Genomic DNA, 20,287 nt, shown 5'->3' with positions numbered 1-20,287 from the left:
TTCCTCGATGCTTCCAGCTCTCTCTTTTCATTTTATATTGACGTGGCCAGATTGCTTCTGTCTTCAGGAGTTCCCACAGAGGCCCAATTAGCTGAGGATCAGATGTTCTCGGGGTTTCTCCTGGATCCCGGATCCCTCCAGGATAGATTTTGGCCTCTGGAATTTTGGGTTGGCCTGGCCTGGGAGCCAGGTCCGGGAAAGATGCTGGTCTAGGGCAGCTGGTGGCTCTGCCACCCAGAGATGCAAAGGGGGCGGGAGGGTTTCTCCTAAGGTCTGGATCCCTCCAGGATAGATTTTGGCCTCTGGAATTTTGAGTTGGCCTGGCCTGGGAGCCAGGTCCGGGAAAGATGCTGGTCTAGGGCAGCTGGTGGCTCTGCCACCCAGAGATGCAAAGGAAGATGGGGGCGGGAGGCAGCCCCAAGGGCCCCTGGGGACTGCACTGAGGAGCTGGGTTGGTCTGGATGCAAAGGACCAGGAGGAGGAAAGGTCAGCCCTGGCGTCCAGGAAAGTTGCTGGCAGGTTGTGCAGACTGGCAGGGGAGATGGGAGGGTGAGTGAGGCTGGGGGAGCCAAGGCATGGAGGGCAGGGTAGACTTACCCAGGAGAGAGAGGCCTGTGGTTGGAGAGAGGCCTGTGGGTCCTGCAGGCCCAGGGAAGCAGAGGGCGGGTTGTTGCTTTTTAACAGTGCAGTCAGTATGCTGAAAAGAAAGAGGTTATTGCTGGGATTTGCACTGTCAGGTTGCAGTAGGTGTTGGCATTGGAGTCTTTGATTCCCATGAAATTTGGGGCCTTAGAAGGAGGAAAGTTTCCATACCCCATTATGACATTGTTACCTCTAGGGGGTGGAGTTGGCACACCGGCAGGAAGGGTCACTTGGGCTCTTCACAGAACTCCCAGGGTCAACTTGTGTGTCCATGTGCCCCTGGAGGGATAAACTTCATTTGAGGAGGACTGTCTTTTTATTCTTGTTGTTTAGCTATCTTCCAACATAGTTAGGGCTAAAGCTTCTTCTGAGAGTGTTTCCTAGGTGAAGAGAATTTCTTTTCCTCCTGTAGATTATCACATACCTTGCAGGCTTTTTGTTTCAGGTATAATTGTGGAGTTATCTAACATTTACTGTAGTCATAGCTCTTCTGACCCCTGAAAATACTTTTTAGAAATTAATGAGTTTACATAAAAAGTTGGAAGGCCATGAAGCCCCTGCCTAGAGTCCTTAACATAGGATCCTTTACACTGGCCACACTCACAGCTCCATCATGTGATCGCCTATTTCTTTACCAGCACAGAAGCAGCACAGAACTCTAACTTGGTGAGATTTTGGAACAGGTGTACCTGGTTCTCAGTAACAGGGAAATGCAAATTTAACAATTTCCTAGTTGGTCTGGGAAGATGGCTGAGTGGGTAAAGTGCTTACACACAAGTGTGAGGATGCTAGTTCAGAATCCCAGCACTCTTGCATTTGCCAGGTGGGCATGGTGGCCTGAGTGGAATCCCAGTGCTCCAGAGACATAGACAGGGGACGCTTGGAGCAAGCTGGCAAGGTGGCTAGCTAGATTAACCAAATTGGAAAGCTCTGGGTTCAAGAGAAAGACTTTTCTTCTCAATATATACAGTGGAGACCAATTGAGTAGACACCCAGTGTCAATTTCTGGCCTTCACATGGACATGACATGCATCTATACTCATGTGAGCATGCATAAATACATACAGGCACATCACACACACACACACACACACACACACACACACACACACATTGATGTTAATTTCCTTATCAGTTTCTACTGGGCTTGGATACTGCCTGGTCACAAAGCTAGTGTACCTCCCACCCCGTACTTCTCTGTGAGACATGCCACACGACACACACCAAGGCTCCAAGGCAAGTCAGGCAAAGATACCAATTTAGGGTCAGATTTCAGAACTGACAAAAAAATCTCATTTTTTGTTGATCCTTTTGTTTGAAGGGGCAGCCAACTCAGGACAAATGATCCTGGAAACTTAGATTATAAGAATGACCCCTGAATCAGTACTAATACAATGGGGTGACATTATAGCAAAAATATTCAGAAATCACAGCACAATATCCACTGTGTTAGTACCAAACACAATAAATAGAGGTAAGTATGAGAACTTAGCAAAGGGAGGCTTTGACATGGACTGGTCTGGGAAACTAGAGAAGTCCCCAAGAAAATGACCTTGTTTTAATGAGATCCAATAAGCCAGAATGCGGTGTCAACCAGGCAATCAGTAGACATGTGTATTAGTTACTTTTCTGTTACTTGAACAAGAAGGAATTTATTTGAACCTAAGGTTCCAGAGGACTAACAGTCCTTCATGGTGGGGAGCCCTGGCAGTAGGCAGGCATGGTGACAGAACCCAAAAGCTGAGCACTCCCACCTTCAACAGCAACCATGAAGCAGAGACAAAGCAAACCAGAAGTGGGACAGGGCTATAATCCTCAAAGCCTGCCCTCAGTGATGTGCTTCCTCTAGCAAGCCACAACTCCTAAAGGCTCTATGACTGCCCCAAACACTGCCACCAACTAGAAACCACAAGTGCAGATGTTTGAACCTGTGGGGGACATTCACATTCAGACCACCACAGCCTGGTTAGCATCATCTTCGGCAAAATGAATCGGCTTTTATGAAGATTTTGAGGTTCTGTGAATACAAATGTATTTTAATTCTTTTGAATTGTCCCCATTGCATCTGAGGCTATAACCCCTTTCTCTTTCAAATGTTGGGTATTTTTGCCATCTTCAGTTTATTGTAATCAAACTGTCTTTTTAAATTGCTGCTTCTCTTCAAAGGATCTGGGCTTTTACTTACCACTGATTCTGAGGGTATGTTTTGTGTTTGGGGGCCATACAGGCCATAGGCAGTGCATCAGTGAGTAGGATGGAAGGGGCAGGACAGAAGCCTGGGAAAAGGCAGTGACTGAAAGCCGGAAGTGAAAGGGCAGGGGCTTCAAGAGAGTCACACACCTTTGAGATGATACAGAGCTTCACTGGGTTGGGGCTAGAGGAGAGGCTACAAGTAAGCCCATGTCTCTAGATATGGTAAACACACTGGGTGGACTGTGACATGGGGACATTAGAAGATCATTGCTTCTGCAGGTTGCCAGCTAATGGCCTTCCTGCTACTTTCTTAAACACTTACTGTGTTTTGACAAACCTGCTTTTTTCCCAGCTTTGCTCTGCCTAGGGATATTTTTAGATGGTGACTCAACAGGATAGGATTTTTCCGAATCTCCATGTTAAGGGAACATCCCCACCCCAAATTTCCTGCCTTGGAGTACAGATAGCATTCTGTGCAGCTCTGTATTTTCCTTCAGAGGTAGAAAGTTCACGGGCTGCGAAGGCGGGGAGTGGGGCTTGCAGAAGTTGGAGCCAAGAATTGGCAACCCAGAACAGAATCAAAAGCAAAAGGAAAGAAATACACAAGGCACCAAGATAGAGTTTCACACTCAAGTCCTGGTGTTCCTGTTCCCTTCCGCCTCCAGAAGGCACATCACCAGCCTGCTCTAACTGCCCATCACTAAACGGCTGAAAACAGACCACACTGCAGTCCATAGTATGTGGTTTAGGAGTATAGCAGGCCACACCATCTGTGTTTAGGAACATCACTCCATGATGTTTATACAATGACTAAATTGCCTAATGACACACTTCTCAGAACACTCCCCTTATTAAGTAACACACTAGTATGTGGTAGATTTAGATTTGTTTTCTCGTACAGCACTTCAGAAAAATTGCAATACCTCTGTGATTCTGGGGTCCGAACACTTTCCAGAATGGGCCACAAATTAAATATTTAGGCTCTTCAGGTTAGGTGGTCTTTGTCACAGTTACTGAACTATGCTTTCACAGTAACAAAGCAAGGATAATACATAAGCCATCAAGTGTGGCCATAGTCTTCTAAAACTTTAAATTGACACTGATACTTCAACTTCTATAATTTTCATATCATGAAATAGACTTCATTATTTTTTTTATTTTATGTGTATGAATGTATTGCCTGAATGTATGTAAGTGTACCCCTGTCATGCAGTGCCCACAGAGGTTAGAAGAGGGGGTCAGATCCCCTGGAACTGGAATTATAGATGGTTGTTAGCTGCCATGTGGGTGCTAAAGAGTCACCTGTGGGTCCCCAGCCCTGCCTCGTGTGCTCCTGACATACTTGCTGAGTTTCACATACATACATACATACATACATACATACATACATACATACATACTGAGTTTCCCATATCCTGACACACACCACAGTGTTTGAGGACTTTGTAATGTGTATCCTCCAAGTACTGTGGCCTGATGGGACTAACTATATCCTTTAGGTTTACTAATGAAATCATGGTGAAAATGAAAATAAAAAACAAAAGTAAGCTTTCCATTGGTTATTAATTGAATGAACCATTGAGAAAACATGAACAAATCTAAGTATTTTTTAAGCAGCTCTGGGAGACGAGAAAGATCAATGGACCAAGTATATAAAGGGGTTCACACACAAACAAGTTAGAGACTAGACAATGATAACTGTAAGATACTAAGTGATTTGAAGAAGAAGTAGAAAAGATCAAAATAGTTAACATTTAATAGAAAAGCGATCCTTGGTATTACCTTTGAGGCAGTGGTGTAGAAGGAGTAAAGTGTGTTCAAAGTTGTTCTTTTGGAAGTGAGCATTAGCAAAAATGTCTGGGCCCAACTTTGCTTTACCAGGCTCTTATTTGCCCTATGTCCCTCTGGACCTCATGCTTCAACCCAGTGGACCATCAGGGCAGGTGGAAGGAGCGTTCTGGTTCTGCTTTCCAAAAGTACTGCTTATTTTGTTCCAGAGACACAGATGTACACACGGTGGCCTCTCTGTTAAAGCTTTACCTCCGAGATCTCCCAGAGCCAGTGGTTCCTTGGAGCCAGTATGAAGGTTTCCTGCTCTGCGGGCAGCTCATGAATGCTGATGAGGCAAAGGTTTGTGTTTCTTTAGTTAACTGTCCTACTTAGAAGAAAGCCATTGGTTTCTTGAATGGTTCTAGTAGGCAATAGTGAGTCAGAGGGTCCATACCCTGTGGTAGGATATGTTAAACTAGAACTTGGGCAGCAGTGTTAGGCCAATGGTACCATTCATGGGGCCTTCCATTCACAGTCTTCTTGAAGGTGATGATACATTAAAGAAATGTATTGTCATCAAATACCTTGACCACATGTAAGAAAATGAGAAATGGGTGGAGGGGGATAATACTTCTGAGAGGTTTCTAAAACCTGCCTTCCAACTTAGCCAGCCTGGCCTGTGCCTCAACAATTCTCAGCAAGACTACCAGGTCACACTTTTAAGTAGTCTTGAGATATTAAATTGAGATGTGATTGTTTTTTGGATCATTATATCTTCACGAACCATCTTGAGTGCAAGTTATCAGGTAGTGCATGCTTTATCAGGTACTGCTTCTTGTCAAGGTCAGGAGTGAGTGGCTGGCATAATTGCAATGAAGTCTAAAAATGAACTAAACAAACAAAAACATGGCAGCTGAGAATGTAGCTCAGTTGGTAGACTGCTTGACCGAGAGCAGTCCGGGCTTCAGTTTCCTAAGAATTTATAGTTACTTCCAAATATTTTAATTCACAAAACTGTAGGAACTGGACTGACAACCAAAGTGTTCTTCCTGTACAGATGTGCCAGTTATGTCCCAAGTTTCACTGCTTCGTTGCTGGCAAGTGAGCAGCAGGCTTGCTTATTGCTGTCAAAATTCTCTTCCCAGGCTCAGCAGGAGTTGATAAAGCAGCTCTCTATCCTTCCTCGTGACAACTATAATCTCCTGAGCTACATCTGCAGGTGAGAGTCTTGTGATGTCAACACTACAGTGTCTAGCCATATCAGAAAGCCTCTGGTCAGAAGAGGACACAATCCCTCTAGGATCACAGATTCTGGTCCAGAATTGTAGAAGGTGAAGTCTATCCACATAGCACTGAGACAATGTCCTGTTTCTTCAAGATTATTTCAAAGTCCCTAAGAACTTGGTCAACACACAGAATGAGTATTTTCCCTCCTTTAGACCTGCCTCAGAGCTGCCCAGAGTCCTGGGACATTCATAAGACCCTGGAATACCTATAATGTTTCTAGAATTGTCTCTGGTCTTCCTGAGACAATTCTAGAACCTGACACCCTGGAGACTTTCATTCCTTCAGCCCTTGTAAGAACCTGCTGTGTGTGGTCCTTGTGACAGCACCTTGCTGGCAGACCACCCAGATGTGCTGTGCTGAGAGCCTTCATGCCTGACAAACCTCAGCATTGTCTTTTAGTTTTAAAAATACTGTGATATAATTCCAAATTATAAAGGTGATTCTTACTTGATCTAGCAACCACAAGGACACAACACACTATAAGTAAGAACTAAAAATTAAACGCAACCCCTCATCTAGCAACAATCTCTGTGAACACCTGGGTGTGTTTCCTTCTGGATCTTTTCTCACAGAGTAACTTCAAGAGAATGTTTTCATATCAATTTGAAAAGCATAGAATTCCTTTATCATAGAATAAATGGTTCCATGATTTTCATAATTTTCTTTTTAAATTTTACTTATTATTTTTACTTTTTATGTGTATGAGTGTATTGCCTGAATGTGTGTGAGTGCACCTGCAATGCCTGCAGAGATCAGAAGAGGGCGTCGGCTCCCCGGGAACTATAGTCACAAATGGTTGTTAGTTGCCATGTGGGTTCTGGGAATTAAACCCAGGTCTTCTGCAAGAGCAGCCAGAGCTCTTAACAGCTAAGCCATCTCTCCAGCACCAATATTTTGTAATTTTTATCTTTTGGCCACACCATCAATTAACTATTTCTCCAAATCTGGTGTTTTATGGTGTTTCAGTCTACCCACTTTTGCAGGTGTTTTTTTTAAAATACCTAGATTTCCGTTACTGATCTCTTCATTTGTTGTTGTTTTGCTTTTTATATAACAAATCTGAAGATTTTGTGCCTGTGGTAGGTAGAAGTATAATGAAACTTTTCCTTGTGAGATATTGAGTACCTGCTAAGAGCTAGATGCTCAGGACTCTAATCAGAGGATGAGACTAAGGAGGCTTCATCGTCTCTAAACCTCCTCACAAGTCATTTTTTCCCCTGAAGACATGGGTGGGTGGGTGCTAAGAAGTGAGTGATAAAGGCAAGACACTCCTTTAAGTCTCTCTAGTCACCTCTTAACTCCCTAAACAACCCCTGCTATGGGGGTTCTCCACCCTCAGACCACCCCTGGCCCGGTTGCTGGGCTGTCCATGGCTTCTCATACCTCCTTGATCTTGGGTCTTTCAGATCAAAGTTAAACACTTGTGGGCAGAGCCAGCTCATTCCATCCCTGAAGCAGGAGGAAAGAGCTGGAATCCAACAAGTGCACCCATGGGTCCTGGGAGGGCTCTGTCCTGGCCACTTCTTGTTACCTATGGTGGGATTTCCTGGCTGCCCACAGGTTTCTGCATGAAATCCAATTGAATTGCGCTGTCAACAAGATGAGTGTGGACAACCTGGCCACCGTGATTGGGGTGAATCTCATCAGGTCCAAGGTTGAAGACCCTGCTGTGATCATGAGAGGTACACAGGCTGGTCAGCAACGGAGGGGCACTGGAAGTGGCACCGAGAACGCTGCCCCCAGTGTCTGTGTCCTGCTCTGCAGCTCAGCAAGCTTCACTTACTGTCGCCACTGAATGCTATTAACAGACCTACGAGGTCAGAGGTGCAGGAATTATATTTCCTGCCCAATGGTCACAGAGCATAGCAGGCTAACCCAAAACCAATGAACTAGTGTTTCCTATTCATTTACTATCAAGCAGAGCAAACAAGTTTCCATTTTATAAGCCAGTTCACAAAAAAGACTGCTGTGAAGCTGAGCTGAGAAGGCTTGTGTCTTGTCTAGATAAGCAAAGCTGTAGCACAATGGCCAATGTCTCCCATCAAGTGGGCAGGCAGCCTACCCCTGTACAATAGAAAACAGATGCTTACTGAGGGCGACAACAGGAGATAGAGTTACCTTTATTTTCTTGCCTGTTATTTTACCTCCTGCCTGATTCAAACATGATCCAGGACAATATAGGATAAAAAATATCCTTAAAACCTCCTTATTCACCCCCTTCTATATACTTCTTCTAGTCCATCTTCTCCCTCAGACAATTAAGAAGGGCCCCATGAGGAGCAAATGAGGTCCCTTGAGGCCTACAGTTTTTGGGTCAATGGAGACACCTTACAGGCGCCAACCCCTGAGGCCCTCCTGGTACAGCCACTACAATCTCTTCCTTTTTCAGGGACTCCTCAGATTCAAAGAGTGATGACCATGATGATCAGAGACCACGAGGTCCTCTTTCCTAAATCCAAGGATGCACCACTGTCGCCCCCTGTCCAGAAAAACGACCCCAAGAAACCCCCAGTACCCCGAAGCTCTGTGGGCTGGGATGCCACTGAAGACCCTCCACTTTCCAGGACAGACAGCTTCAGTAACACGGTAAGACACAGGTGCCAGCTGCCCCATTGGACTCTCCTTCAGTGCAGTCATCCTAAGGCAGTAGCGGGGAATGGTGGCTGCATCAGGACGTCTACAGAAAGCCCAGGGCTAGGGACATGTGAGAGAATTATGCACAACCTGAGTCCTGGGATCCTCCATGAAACCCTCTCCAAGAGAGAAATCCAGGAAAGTTCAATGGAAAAAATAAACAGAGCAGTTTTGTGAGAGTTGTTGGAACATTCTGAGTAAAGTCCAGAGAGAGCTGGTGTCCTGCTAACCCTGAAGCATGATTCCTTTCTCAGAGTAGGGGACGTGTAGTCATCCTCGTTCACTGATAAGCTGCCTCAGCAGTGTTAGCTCCTCATTTGTACAGAAGGGATGGAACTCACATTCTCCGTGTCCCCACACTCTGCAGACTCCACAGTGTAGACTACTAGGGAGCATCAACTTATGAAGGTCAAATATTTTCATATATTTAGAGGAACATTTTTTTTTAAAGAATGTGTCGCTTTTATGCGGCAGCTTGATTCTTCATGCACAGCCAAGAAATGAATTTAAATTTTCTAGTTGACCAAGTAAGTTACCTGCACTACTGTCAAAAGTGGGAAAAGGGTAGCAAATTGTAGTGGTTATAGTTTTTCTTTGATGACTCTTGTGTAGATAGAGGCATCTTACTAGCACTCTACAACTAAACTACAATTTAAAATCATTCGTGCTTTGTGGATAAAGTCACCCACAGGCCTGCACTGTCCATGCTCTGCTCCTTTGGCAGCTTCCCAGTAATGACAGGACAACCTCTATGCTGGGGAAGCACATGGATCCCTCGGAGTCCACACTCTGACTCTGGAGGGCAAGTTACCACCAAACTTTTTAATTGAGGAGCTGAGGCCAAAGAGGTTGACCAGCCAGCCTAGCGCAGGGCATAGGTCTGAGGGCCTGCACCCACTTCAGGACTAATGTCCCCAAGCAGGTGGCTAGCTAGGCCGAGAGAGAGCTCAGCCCAACTTTCCCCATCTTCTGTGGGGCACATTTTTCTCTTTTTCTTTCTAATTTAATTTTGAATATCCACACAGTTCCAAAAACCAAAATCCTAGGAAAAGGTACCCATTGAAAAGTCCTGCTCCATCCCTGAATTAGTTACTATCTCATTTTGCAGGTAGCAAAATGCCTGACAAAAGCAACTCAAGAAAAGAAAGTTTGCTTTTGACTCAGAGTTCAAGTGCAGTTCCTGGTGACAGGGAGGGCGTGGCAGCAGGAGCCAAGGCAGCTGGGCACAGTGTGTCCACAGCCAGGAAACAGATAAATGCTGGTGCTCAGCTCGCTCCCTCCTTTTCACTCAGCACAGGACTCCAGCCCATGTAATGATGCAGCTCACGGTTACAGTGGGTCTTCCCACCTCAGTTAACTCACTCAGATCATCTCTCACAGACGTGCCCAAAGGGTCCTTTCCATGGTGATTCCAGATCCTGGCAAGTTGGCAATATTAATTATCATACTGCCCTTTCCCACACACCCAGCTCTTCCTGCTGTGTTAGTGTCTTAGCCATCCTTCCAGGATCCTTTACACAAATAAAAGATGCAAATACAGATTATTTTCTTACTTCCCCTTTTTACACAAAATGTGTATTTTTTTCCCTTTCTATCTCTTTTGTATCTCACATTTTTAAACTTAGCAGTATATCCTGGAGACTCATATCAATATGTAAATGCATACCCATAAGGCCTCATTTTTGGCAAGTATATAGTGTTCATTCATTAGCTGTACTACAAACCATTTACCCAGCCCCTAGAGATGAGCAGATCTATTTCGGTCCTTTGTATCACAAAGAAGTCTACCATGAATCATCTTGGCCATACTTTGCTTTGCATTCAGGCAGATATCATTCTGGAATAAATACTCAGAAATGAGATTAGAGGGCAAGATGGTAAGTAAACTTACATGCGTCATCTTTTATAAACGTTATTAACATCTGTGTTGTATATTTCTATGGCAATGCCTGAAAAGACCCATTTCTCTATGCTTTCACAAATGACCTGTGCTGTCAGATTTAGGGATGTCCCCCATGTGATAAAAGAACTGCTAGATCATGAATTTTAACTTGAGTTTCTTTTATTAATTATGAAAAGAGGCTAAATATATTTCTGTTTTAAAATATTTTATTATTTTTTTATTTAATGTTTATGAGTATATTACTTGCATATAGGTAGGTGCACCCATGCATGCAAGTACCCACAGAGGTCAGAAGAGGGTGTCGGAGCCCCTGGAACTGCAGTTACAGATGGTTGTTAGCCACCATGTTGGTGCTGAGAATTGAACCCAGATCCTCTGCATGAGCAGTCAGTGCTCTTAACCGCTAAGTCATCTCTCCAGCTCCCTAAAGTGTGAGGGGCAGCTCATTTTTTTCCTCCACGAACTGTCTGTTCTTGAAGCTCTTTGCCTATGTTGATGTGATAGTCTTTCCTTTCTCAATCTTTGTAAACTCTGTGTAACAAGAGAGACCTGTTACAGTCTCTGTACAGGTACAGAGCCCTGCACTGTCTGTGATATACATGGAAGAGCTTTGGGCCAGCTTGTCACCTGGCCTGTCGTTTAGCACATAGTGGCTTATTTGCTTTATTTTTTGTTCTTTAAAATTTTGGAGGTCATGGAAATCCATGTCAGTTAAATTTATTGAACTTTTCTTATTGCTTCTGGGCTTTGGACCCACAGTCAGCAGGACCTCCTATCCTAAGTTTATGAAAGGATCTTAATTTAGATTCTTTTACCTCAAGCAAGCAAATGGTTTTAACCAACACTCCCTCTCTAGAGCTTGAATAAGTTCCATAACTGTGAAATTACCACACAGACAACCAAGGTAATAGATTAATGGCGTCACAGGTGTGTGACCAGGATACACTTTCTTGCCAGTCTGTAATCCTTATCTTGGAAGCATGACACACAGAAGGAAAAAATTCATAACATCCATGGCCATTTTTTCCAGGCAAGTGACTCTGATGCCACCAGCCCCACTGGACGACAGCCAGGCAACCAGCATCAAGAGGACGATGACCAAGTCCCCAGGGAAAAGCCAGGAGACTGGAAGGTGCAATCTCGAAAGAGGACTCAGACACTCCCCAACCGGAAGTGCTTCTTGGCATCAGCATTCCAAGGCACCAACAGCAGCAAACTGGAAATCTTTAAAAATGAGTTCTGGTCTCCATCTTCAGAAGCTAAAGCAGGGGAGGGGCACAGGAGAACTATGTCTCAAGACCTTCGTCACCTTTCCAACGACCAGCGGACTTCTACCTATGATAACGTCCCTGCCCCACCAGGGTCCCCAGGGACCCCAGCAGGTGCACTCTCTCCCCCTGCCTGTGACTCCAAGAGAGATGTTCTTGTCAGTACAAACTCTGAAATGGGGCCTGGAAGAAAGGACTCTGGAGAAGAGGAGATTGATTCTTTGCAGAGGGTGGTCCAGCAGCTGAGGACAGAAATAGAAACTCAGAAGCAGATGTATGAGGAACAGATTAAAAAGTAAGTCACCTGCAGAGGGCCACTGTGTATACTTTCCATATTTAGAAAGAAGGGGATTGCCCACACCTGCCAAAAATTATTCATGGAGCTGAGTGTGGTGGCACATTCCTTTAATTCCAGAACTTGGGAGGCAGAATCAGGCAGATCTCTGTGAGATCAAGTTCAGCCTGGTCTGCATAGCAAGTTCCAGGACAGCTATTGCTACGTAATGAGACCCTGTCTCTAAAAAACAAAACAAAAAAAATTATTCACGGAACATAGTAGCCAATAGCAGGGAAACCTAGTAAAGAAAAGAACAAAGGGAGAGATGAGGTAGATAAATTAGGAAAACCCTAAACTTCAGATTAGAACCATGGAAACTTAAATATATAGCCCAAGTAGTATTGAGGATGAATATACCTGACTGAGTTAAAGGGAGCTTTTATAAGCCTCCATACTATTCTTATTCATTAATTGTGCAAATATCTCTTGAAAACCTCTGTGGTCTAAGCAGTATTCCAGGTGCTGGGACAGCATTCAACAAATCAGATGAAAGTCCCTGTACTTGTAAGGAGCTCTCGTCTAGTGGGAATAGACAGTAGGAAGAAATGAAATGAAATACACATTATATCAGATGATTGAAAATGCTATGGGGAAAACTGAAGATGGAGAGTTCAAGAAGTTATTACAAATTCTGATGTTACAATGGGTGATCAGGAGGTCCTCACTGAGAAGGCGGTGTTTCAGGAAAGGCCTGAAGATTGGAGAACAAGTCAGGTCCACAGATGGAGGAGAACATGCCAGGCAAATAGAAGCCAAGGTGCTGAGGCTGCGAGAAGACAGTAGGTCTGCTGTATTGATGCCCAGGAGGAGAGGAGTGGGGGTAACTGGTAGGAGGGGAGGGCCAACAAGTGCAGGGAACCAGAGCCCAGGAGGGTTATGTGGCCACTGCAAAGTCTGATTTACATGAAGCTTCTGGATAGCTTCTATCGGACTTAATATTTCAGCTGCTTTCTGCAACTCCCACTGAGCACAGGCTATAAGGTTAGATGGGGAAAATGAGACAGGCCGCACCTCATGGGACCCTGAGAAGTTTGCTAACAGTTGGTGCTCTTGGATAGGTGAAATATTTTCTTGGAATCTTTTCTTGGAACACTACTAACTGCCCAGTAATATTTTTTAGTATCATTTTGTTTATTGTTTGTTTGTTTGCTTGCTTGTTTTTAGTTAGTAAACAAAGTAATGGGTTTCATTCTGGCATTTTGACATATCGTCTTTGTTGATCTTCCTCTTCCATTCTTCTCCAGCAAATTCTTTCTCATGAGAGAGAATCTCAGTCCAGCCTTGCCCATGTGAATTTGTCATAAGTCCACAAAATGAGAACCAATGGGTTTTCATATTTACAGATAACTTCTATTAAGACTTAGGCACACACCAGGTACAGTGGTCTAATCCCAGCACTCAGGAAGCAGAGGCAGGCAGATCTCTGTGAGTTTGAGGCCAGCCTAATCTACATAGTGAGTTCCAGGCCAGCCAAGGATACACAGTTAGACCCTGTCTAAAAAAAAAGATAAGATAGAAAACTTAGATCCTGGAAAGACTGTTGTGAGTTTTCATTCACTGATCCTTACAGAGGGCTGCCCTCAAGCAAAACATGGCTTCTTTGCTTAATAACCTGAAATCAATAATTTGTGGAATTTTAAGACTCCTGTGCCATCTTAGCAGGGAGAAAAGCAGCCCCAGAGAAGGCTTTCATCGCACCTCAGCCCAAGTGCCTTGACAGGGCAGAAGGACTGACTGCCACACCTGTGGCTGCTCCTTATCAGAGCAGTCTCTGAGCCACCTGTTAGAGGCCCATTCGTGACAGAGGCAGGAGGATTAGCAGCCTGGCAATGCCTTCTCATTGAGTCCACACAGGAAGTACTCCCATTTCCTAGATGAAATGGGGGCTTAAGAAGTATCAAGTATTCCTGAAGGCTACAAAGCTGATCATTGTGAGCTGAGTTCAAACCTTGGTCAGTCAAGCTCCCAAGCCCAAGCAGACTCTACCTGTCCATTTTAATCAGTCCTCAGGATCCAGCTCAACATCTCATCTGGATTTTCTCCGAGACAAGGGAATAGCAAAGCTAGAGAAATCTGAATTCATAATGAGAGGGTCCAAAGAAATAAGAATAACTCTTCTGAAAGAAGAGATGAACGGTACAGGCAAGGCTCAGCGGGGAGCATTCCATGCAGAATCAGCCAAGGCCGTTGAAGACAGAACCCAAGGCATGGGCTCAGATAAGTGCTCAAATCTGCAATTAGCACAGGCAGGCTGCTTGCGGGGAGGAGGCAACCCCCACAGAGTGAGTTTGGGGAGGAAAAGGCAGCACTTAGAGAATGAGCTTGGTGAACAGAAGGCAGCACCCACAGAATGAGATTCTGAAGCAAATTTTCAATCACAAAATCTGAACTTCACCCAGACCAGAAATTTCCTCCTTAGGCTTAAAAAAAATGGAGTGTATATACTCATTCCTAAGGGTTAATTCAGCAGAGCATGGCAGAGGCACCTGGGGCTGTATTAGGATTTTGACCAGAAGCAATGAAAGTCTTGAGAACTCAGGAGGCATATAGGTTGTCTACCTGAAGCAGGAGTTAGAATTGCAGTGTGAACCCCAGAACCCTGGTGTGTTTTCCTTTGCTTCTCCAAATCTTGATCCCAGGCAGATCTTAGTGCAGAAGGACTCTGGTGAGGCTGTCCACTGGAGCAGGGAAAAGAGGTCTACCATGCACAGAAACGCTGAGAATCTAGAATACGGATGGCACTTTGTACAGGGTCAGCTGACCTTGACAAATAAAGGGGCTACAAGTGTAGAAATGTAGACATATTATAGATGATACTTTTTTGAAATATTTTATCTGGATGAAGATGTGATACAACACATAGAATGACATGAAACACAGAAACACAAGAGATAGATGTCACAAAATGGTGTTAAGTGACAAGGAGGGACTCAGATACACTCTGGGAGTTCAGGTTTTCTGGGAAAAATTTCTCATGGGAGAAAGGACAGAAATAAGAGTCAAGGGCTGGATTAGGGTCTTACATCTAGAAAAGCAAATGAACAAGAGGTTGTGAACAGGGCAAAAGGTTGTAAAGGAAAGGTCCAGAATTAATGACCTGGCTTTCCATTTGTTTCCTTCCTTGCAGCCTTGAGAAGGAAAATTACGATGTCTGGGCTAAGGTGGTAAGACTCAATGAGGAACTGGAGAAAGAAAGGAAGAAGTTTGCAGCTCTGGAGATCAGCCTTCGCAACGTGGAGCGCTCCCGGGAGGATGTTGAGAGGAGGAACAAGGTTTTGGAAGAAGAAGTCAAGGAATTTGTGAAATCGATGAAGGAACCCAAGACAAAGACCAATGCTTGAGGGCCTGAGGTGTGTGGCAGGGACAGCCAACTCTGTCCCTTTTCTCGATATACCAATTCCTGGGAAGCAAGATCACCCCTAAGATGGATAGGACATCTGAGGGAAGAGTCATAACATCAGCAAATAAATGGAGTTTGCAAGAGGATGTGGGTGAGCAGGGACACACCAGCACACTCAAACAGACTGTGTTATTCTACCGTAGGAAGAGTGAACTGGACCCCTCCCTGGTGCATGACCACGTCAAAGGGAGACGTGTGAGGTGGGTGCAACATCTCAGGACCCAGGAAGAAGGCTGGCCCCAACCCAGGGCAGGGTCAAAGCCTCAGTTCTTGGTTTTCTGTGTGGATAGCTCACCTGGTCAGATGGCTCCAGCCAGCTCTGAGACATGAGCAGAACACGATACTTGGTTCTCAGGTGCCGACCCAGAGAGGGCTGTGTGGGGAGGCTGACGTGCTGGAGAATCCATACAGTAAAGTGTATTTATGGGAGCAAAACTGGTGGGAAAGCTGTATTGAAGTAAAGTAAAAAAGAAAACAAGAAATGAGTCATGCCAATCCAAGCACGTTAAAGAATTAGTAAAAGACATCACTCCCTTGAAGCAGGCAAGTCCCTCTCATGGCGCAGGGCTGTGTGAGCAGGGCTTGTGCTAGAGTCCATCCTGGGTTACCTTTTGGTGGCTGCAACTGTGTCTGGAAAGCCTAAGAGTGAAGGTTTTTAGCTATGGATTGACGTCGGGTGTGTTGTAGATATTGAACAGTCCAGATAAGACTGTTTTTCTGTTTCAACAAATGCACATTATTTTTTTAAAACGTGGTATCAGGCACTATTTTCTGTTTGTTGTCTCCCTGCCTTCCTTAGTCTATGACTTACTGCTCAAAACGTGAAAGGTACAGATAAGAGGACTAGAGAAATAGCTCAGTCAGTGGTAAAAGCACCTGCCACCAAGCCTGATATGACCTGAGTTTTATCCCTGGGACCTGCATGGTAGAAGGAGAGAACCAACCCCCCAAAGCTATTCTTTAACCTACACATGCACACACACACACACACACACACACACACACACACACATTAATTATATGCAGTAAGAAGAACAATAAAACATTTGACTCCTAGGGTCTACTTGTTTTTAATTATAGACTCACAGACATGATGACATCCCCTGGACATCTGAGTCTCTGAAGTTGATGCTGCCAGCACATCTGTGTTCCCCCACATTGCCTCATACTGTCTCTTTGCGTTCTGACAAAGCAGAGTATGGAAGTGACCAGTGTCATAGGGGACATTTGTCTGAAGGTACAAAAAGGAGATCCTGGAGTCTGTTTCAAGGTCCACAATATTGGACCTGCTGGACTTGGCAGCTGGATGTTAGGCTGAGCAGCAGTCCAAACCCCTACCCTCTTCTGGTCTGGCAACACCTCTCTTTCTGTTCTTCCCACTGTTGTCTGAGACAGCAGAGCAGCCATTCCAGCTTTGGAAGAAATGGTCAAGTGAGAGAAGGTTCTGGCTTTCTTAAAATGCTACCTCTTGGTCCCATATCCACTTCCATGCAGGGAAGACACAAGAAACAGAGTTCCTGCAGGGCTCTAGGTCCTAATGAGTCCAGAGAAGAAAAGTTTGGAGTCTAGTACCACTGTCTCCATTGCCTTCAGAGGAGAGGCACAAGATACAGGGCAGGGGAGCCCCAGCTTCACCTGGCCAGGGGTCAGCCTCTCAGGTGTTCTTTCAGGTCTAGGAGTTCCTGTCTATAGTACAGGACTGCACTAAATCTGCCTCTTCTCTAGCCACACCCCACAACCCGCCTCCTCCCTCTTGTGTCATATATTCAAAGCCTGGGAAAGGAAGCAATGGGCACTTGAAAACCCTTGCCCTGCCCTCTGCCTAGTCAGACTTCCTTTCCCTCACAGCCTTGGGCATGGCACACATCAGTACATGTTTCTCTTAAGCTTAAGGCAGATGTGGTACTTTTTCAGAGTTTATGGACTGGATGAGACAATTTGTATTAGGGTCTCCTAGTGGATTTTTGCAGTCTGGAGGTCTGGAGAGACCAAGTATGGCAATCCCAGTACAGAGCCTGCAGTACAAGATATAAGCGGTAAACATGTTTTGATAAACTTCCTTAAAGCTCTGCTCAGAGAAGCAAGACTCGAGACAGCTGGTGAAGGAGGAAGACAAGGAGTGTAGTGCCTTAGCAACTGCTGGCTGGGCTCCACAGGCTCATGGGAAGATTCGTGAGCACTCACATTGGGTAAAAGTTCACATTCTACCACTTCCTGTACAGATACTAGCAGTGACCAGGCCATGAGCCTGTCCGGGAGCTGAGCAAACACTTGGAGGCTGATCCTACATTTAAAGTGGGCAGTCTTTATGAGACTCACATGAGGAGGAAAGAGGCCCCAGGATGGAGCCCCAGGTACCCCATCCTGGGCTGGCATTGAGCTGCAGTGTAACTCCAGGTTGCACTTCCTCTGAAAGGGAAAACTCTCCAAAACACACTAACAGACCTGTAAGACACTCATGAGTATATGTTATTCAAACTGTTCATTCAATGGTCAGAGAACCTGAGGCTCAGAAACATAAACTGGCAGGCCAGTGTCCCTATAAGAATGAGAAAGAAAATTAGGGAGGGGGAGGGCACACCTGCAACCTACGATTCAGAGATTCTTGTGCTTCTTGACTTCAGCCGTGGTATGAAACCCATTGCAGACACAAAGCTGGTCTCAGACGGTGCTGACAACAAAGACCCACCAACTATGGACCCATTTTTCTCATCTCTTTTGTATCATCAGTAGTGTTGTAAGACAGCGTCTCTTAGTGTTAGCCAGACACTAGAAAGACTAAGTAGTCTTTTTTTTTTTTTTGATCTTTTAGAGACAGGGTCTCCCTGTCGCCCCAGCTGACCTGGAACTTGCTATGTAGACCAGGCTGGCCTTGAACTCACAGAGATCCGTCTGCCTCTGCCTCTCGAGTGCTGGGATTAAAGGTATGTGCCACTACGCCTGGCTCTAAGTAGTCTTTAAAAAATATTTTGATGCCAGGCCCAGGGGTGAGGGTCTATAATCTCAGCTACTTGGGAGGCTGAAGCAGGAGGATTGCCAGTTAAAAGCCAGCCAGTACAATAGAGTGAGCTTAAGTCCAGCCTGGGCAACTTAATGAAACCCTGTCTCAAAGGTAAAAATGTGAGAAGAGGGCTAGAGACGTAGCTCAGTGGTGAGCACTTTCCTAGACCACCAGAGGCCCTGGGTTCGATCCCTAGCACTGCAAAACAAAATGAAACCAAACAGAAAATCCGATGGTTAGCTCTTTTCTCACATCAATTGAATCAGAATCTTTGAGTGGGTCAAAAGAATTGATTTTTTAAAAATTCCAAGTTGATTCTAAGATACAACTAGAATTGTTAAATATCATTCTAAAACTACTAAGTTTGGTTTGAGTCATAACTAATGATAATATTAAACGTATATAGTCCCCTCTGTCTCCAGTTAACACCGCTCCATTCTCTGGCCCTCCCTATGTGCTGGTTTATCATGTGTTCATTCACTGAGAATAAGGGACAAAGGATAGGGCTGGAGAGATGGCTCAGCAGTTAAGAGCACTGACTGCTCTTGCAGAGGACTGCGGTTCCATTCCCAGCACCCACATGGCGGCTAAGAACCGTCCTTAACTCCAGTTCCAGGAGAATCTGACTCCCACTTCTGACCTCTGTGACATTGCACGACACGGGTGCATTTACATACATGCAGGAAATACACATAAAATAATTATGATAAAATACTAAAAAACAGACAAAGGATAGATTTATTATATCTATATGTGAAATTATGCATTTCACAGATGGTGAAAACTGACCCCAAAGATGTTACAAAAAAATCTCATCAGTAATGTAAATCATAGACCAATCCAAGGATTGATTCTGAGACTTCTTTCACAATGAGGCTGTTGAACTTGCTTTGAAATTTGAGTCAATGCACAGGCAAAGAATGTAAGCACTTGAGGCTTTAGAGTCCTGAGAATAACTCTGATTAAAACCATCACTTGGGGTAGTAACTATAAGTACCATGTTACTGGGAGATAGCCTGAAGCCTCCAATAGTCATTGATATTATCTTTTTTGTGTGTGTCTCTTTGAGACAGGGTCTCCCTGTAGCCACAATTGGCCTGGGACTTACTATATAGACCAGGCTGGCCCCCATCTCACAGAAATTTGCCTGCTCCTGCTCCCAAGTGCTGGGATTAAAGGGACATGCCATGGGGGACCAGACCAAGACTGTGGTGTCTTGCCTTTGTATTATTCTCACTCATGAACAGTAAAGTCCACATGCTATCATGTACCTGAAATGCTAGTTCACCCGGGAAGTACATTTAGTCCAGCCCCTGCCCCTGCCCCTGCCCCTGCCCCACCCCCATCTCTCCAGCCCTATCCTTTGTCTCTTATTCTCAGTGAATGAGCACATGATAAAAATGTGGTGAAAGCCGAACCTACGGACTCTCTAAATCTGCTGAACACACTGACCTCTTTAATTATTTCATAAACAGCTATGTCACTAGCATCACGCACACAGAGATACAACAGAACACCAGGCGGTTCAGCAGGCCCTCTGCAGCCTCCCACGTACCCTTCCAGGCTGTCCCAGAACCAGACTATGAAATGTGTATTATTATTGTCAATAAAAAGAGAAGCCACTCTAAAAAATCAATACAGTGGTAGAAGGATCGCTGGAACCAGTAAAAACAGACAAACATAAAGAACAGGATTTAAAAAAGGAGGAACTCAAAGAGGCATGAGAGAGGGAAGATTCTGCAAAGTCCTGCTTTCAGCTGCTTGGAAGGTGGAGTGAAAGTGCTCTGCCACCAGAGTCAAAGTGAAATCATCTGTAACAGTAAAAAGTTATTACCAAATCGGCTACGGAGGT

At 44.8% G+C, this 20,287-nt stretch overlaps 1 protein-coding gene across 3 annotated transcripts in view; it reads left to right on the top strand.

The window, feature by feature from the left end:
• The window catches only part of Arhgap25 (Rho GTPase activating protein 25), a 75,170-nt gene extending 58,828 nt beyond the window's left edge, over positions 1-16,342 (top strand). For 2 of the 3 annotated variants that reach the window (XM_008848061.2, XM_008848062.2), the window contains exons 6-11: positions 4,833-4,965; positions 5,751-5,824; positions 7,453-7,574; positions 8,282-8,478; positions 11,460-11,992; positions 15,162-16,342. In XM_008848061.2, the coding sequence (XP_008846283.1) occupies positions 4,833-4,965; positions 5,751-5,824; positions 7,453-7,574; positions 8,282-8,478; positions 11,460-11,992; positions 15,162-15,375 (1,273 nt within the window). In that variant the 3' untranslated portion in view covers positions 15,376-16,342. The remainder of the gene's footprint in view (positions 1-4,832; positions 4,966-5,750; positions 5,825-7,452; positions 7,575-8,281; positions 8,479-11,459; positions 11,993-15,161) is intronic. The other variant, XM_017801943.2, reaches the window with a different exon arrangement.
• Positions 16,343-20,287: the final 3,945 nt, after the last annotated feature.

The sequence above is a fragment of the Nannospalax galili genome, unplaced genomic scaffold, assembly GCF_000622305.1.
Source record: "Nannospalax galili isolate Female #2095 unplaced genomic scaffold, S.galili_v1.0 scaffold204, whole genome shotgun sequence".
Classification (NCBI taxonomy): Eukaryota; Metazoa; Chordata; class Mammalia; order Rodentia; family Spalacidae; genus Nannospalax; species Nannospalax galili.
The sequence above is the reverse complement of the archived record's forward strand: the minus strand, read 5'-3'. Positions and strand labels throughout refer to the sequence as shown.